We start from the raw sequence: 3616 nt of genomic DNA, 5'->3' as shown, positions 1-3616 counted from the left end.
TGCCTTTTATCTCTAGGAATGCATGACAGTGAATTCGTGGATGAGTAAAAACTCCGCCTTTCGGCTCATGATTTTAATGCATTGGTCTGCAGGCCCGTGTGGTGATGCATGACGAGTGTTCAGTCTTGTGCGGATGTCAGTGCTGTCAGGTAGCAGCCATTCTCGGCCTTTTGTGGGTGTGATGATCACCCGGATCGTAGTCGACGGCCGCTCGCAGAAGAGGATTTGGATGAATCTCAGCTCTGGCAAAAGCCTTCTTAGTTGACTTCTTCATGAATTCCGAGAGGAAAGGAATGTTAGCCTCCCGGTGCAGCTGCACGTTCCTGATGAACCAGGGAGCATTGTAAATAGTTCTCAATGTCTTATTCTGAATCACTTGCAGCTTGTACAAGTGAGTGCGTGCAGCATGACCCCATGCAGGAGACGCATAAGTCATGCCGGATCTTATGATCGATTTGTATATGGCCAACTTGCTAGGAATGTTTAGACGGCTCCTCCTGTTCATCAGGGGATAAAGCAGCTTGATGGTTGCACAGGCTTTGTTCCTGGCCGTCTCGATATGCTGCTTGAAGCGCAAATCTTTATCCAAAGTAACCCCCATGTACTTAGCTGAAGGCTTCCACTGGATATCTTCACCAAAGACTGTTAGCGCACCAGATGGAGTGGAGCGCTTTCGAGTGAACAGCACCGCAACGCTCTTGGTCGGATTGACGTCAATACGCCAGAGCCGGAACCAATCCTCAATTTGATCAAGGGCCTCTTGGAGCAACCTCGTGACATGATCGGTCGAAGTGTGCCTCACCAGGATGGCAGTATCATCGGCGTAGTAGTCTGCGGAGGTGGAGGATCCGGCCTGAATCTTGGGTCTCATGATTTATTTTTAAATTCTAAGAGAACCCCAATTTTTGTTCCGCGTTCTATAGAAAGCGCATTTTCAGAATATCGTGTTGTAACACACCACCACCATCTATGCAGAGCCTTTATAAACTTAGTTCTACTGTATAGACCAGTATAGACGCCTCTTTTCATTCACAATTCCGGTATATTCGAAAATTTGTCGTTTTACGAAATCTAAGAAATCGCAAAACCTCAGAGTGCAGAAAGTCCTATAGATCCTTAGCAGCTAGGGTTTTTAATTTTTATAATTCGAAAACCGGGTTTATCCAACAAAAAATAATGGTATTTGAGCTTACACTTTGAATATAAAAATCAATGAATTATTTTAATTATTTCATTAAAAACTTAGACATTTTGGCATATTTCTAAATGCTAAATTTCATGAAACAAATAGAAAATCTGAAAGGAATTAAATCTTAATCTTAACAGACAAACTTGTTGGAATAGTTTATAGGCTATGATTGACATATTTATATAATACTTAAGAACGTATTTTTTTTAGTTCTCAATCACGTCGGTGCTTCACACATGTGTTACGTTTATCAATTGCTTCGGTAGCAAGTGAGAGTTTATTATATTTTTTGATTTTTTTTTTATGGAAAACAAGAACAAAATAATAAATTTTGAGAAAATAGTCATTGTTTTTTTAATTTTTGTGTAAAATTCTAGATTTTTTTAAGTTTTGTTTTCTGAGCTTTTATATTTATTTACTACCTATTTTTTTTTTGTAAAAAATCAATAACCGGTTTAAACCTGAGATTCTAAAACTGTTTTTTATAAATACTATTAGCATCTAGGGTTTGTCGGTTTTTAAAACCCGGTTTTTGAAAACCGGTTTTAGAGGAAATTTATGTAATTCGAAAACAGATAAAATATAAAAAATAATGAATTATTTTAATTATTTGATTAAAAACATAAAAATGTCTCTGTTATGTGAATTGAAAACAAAGAAAACTGAAATTAGTAGGTTTTTAGTTAATTTACAAAATCCACAGAACGTTTAGGTAAACACTTCTACCTTTTTTGTTTCACTTCAAGAACCTAAAGATGTGAATTTAGAGATTCAAGAGAAGCTAGTTAGCAAGTGAGAGTTTTTTTCTATTTCTGTAATATCGGTTTAAACCGATTTTGTAGAAAAGCTGAGATTCGAAAACCGTTTTTTTTTAAAGTCGGTTACATTATTTACTAATTATGAAAATCATATATAAATTAAATGAAATGAAAATTGAAATATCTATTTAAAATGTATTTCAATTAATATTTTATAATTCCTAATTAAGCGTTCTTGATATTTAATTGAGCCCATATTAAATAAGTTTAATACTCAAATGTTTCATGAAGTAAAGTATCCATTAATTATTTATTCAATTAATTGGTCTTGGAAGAAACTTTCCTTAATTAGTAAAAAATAATAAGTTTAGACGCTAACTATTCCAGAAGTTGGAGGTGTTTCCCCAATTTAATCGACAATTAAATAAAATTTATATCCGGCTCAAACTTCTTTCAAACGTATTTCTATCGCGAGACTGTCGGCGAGTGGAAGTACAACATCATAGATCAACGTCGAAAGTGTAACAAACGAAATTCTTGGATTTAAATAATAATTTCGATAATATAAAAGATAGAATGAAGTTTTTTAAGAAGTTCAAGAAGGAAGTTGGTCAAGATGACTGCATGAATTTCGCTTTGAAATATATGAGGATAATTTTAGCAGACCCAAACAAGTCAAAAGATTGGCATTTCTATCTGGCATTGATTATCTTTTTTGCACTTTCATTGAGCCAATATTACTTAGTTATATTGTTGTTCTTCCATTTGGAAGGAAGCGTAGACAATTTATCGAATGCCGCCCAATCGTTTACTTCGTATTTTCAAGTAACTTCAATATTATTAATACTTGGTTACCAAAATAATTTCTTTTTTTTAGACGTTCTTGAATATTTACCCATTAATCGTGTATAGGAAAACCTTGGGAAAACTGTTTCGGAATCGAGCAATGTTCTGGAAATGCGACGACGATCCTGAATCAAGTAAAGAATTAAAGGAGACTTATACGAACACATACCGAAACTTGTCGGTGGTATTCATGTTCGTTGTGAGCACAGAGATGGCAATGCTCATAAAACCATTTTTCGTTAGAGAATTACTCGTTGCCTTGTACATTCCTCCATATCCATACGCTTACGAAATTCTCCTCGTCTTTCAATCTTTGTTTAGTATGTTGTTGGCTACTACTTTCTTTGCCGTTAATGCTACTTGCATTTCACTCTTCGCCGATGCCATCGCGCAGTTCCAAGTACTTAACCATAATGTCCGAAATATTAGGAGAATTGAAAATTCTGATGAGATGAGCGAACTGAAGAGGTGTCTGAAATATCACACGTTTTTACTCGAGTAAGTAAACATTTATTCATGGACATTACACAATATCATTGTCACAATACTTTAATTAATGAAAATATATAAATTGTTACAGATCATTCTTATAGTTATTTTTATGAGAATACTGTCGGGAATTTGATTGACCCTTGTTTGATATCTTTTTCATATAATTTAGTCAACACACATCGCAGTTGATTGGTCGTGTTTTCATCGAGCAAACTGCTGCGGCACTTTGTTTTTACTACATTTTATTTTGAAAAGAACGATTCTCAGCGATACGTAGTCCCAAATACTGCTGTAATGCACATTTCCAATCGTTTTAAGCTTAGTTGCAATT

General features: G+C 34.8%; 2 protein-coding genes across 2 annotated transcripts in view; one reads left to right on the top strand and one right to left on the bottom strand.

The window, feature by feature from the left end:
* Positions 1-145: 145 nt before the first annotated feature.
* Positions 146-871, bottom strand: LOC108564911 (RNA-directed DNA polymerase from mobile element jockey-like). The gene has a single exon (XM_017924108.1). The coding sequence runs from the start codon at positions 869-871 to the stop codon at positions 146-148; it is 726 nt and encodes a 241-aa protein (XP_017779597.1).
* Positions 872-2254: 1383 nt separating this feature from the next.
* The window catches only part of LOC108564915 (odorant receptor 85c-like), a 3666-nt gene continuing 2304 nt past the window's right edge, over positions 2255-3616 (top strand). The window contains exons 1-2 of the mRNA XM_017924113.1: positions 2255-2772; positions 2825-3291. Coding sequence (XP_017779602.1) covers positions 2524-2772; positions 2825-3291 — 716 coding nt within the window. The 5' untranslated portion in view covers positions 2255-2523. The remainder of the gene's footprint in view (positions 2773-2824; positions 3292-3616) is intronic.

The sequence above is a fragment of the Nicrophorus vespilloides genome, unplaced genomic scaffold (genome assembly GCF_001412225.1).
Source record: "Nicrophorus vespilloides isolate i.1.1-1 unplaced genomic scaffold, Nicve_v1.0, whole genome shotgun sequence".
NCBI lineage: Eukaryota > Metazoa > Arthropoda > Insecta > Coleoptera > Silphidae > Nicrophorus > Nicrophorus vespilloides.
This window is presented reverse-complemented; position numbering and strand designations above follow the sequence as displayed.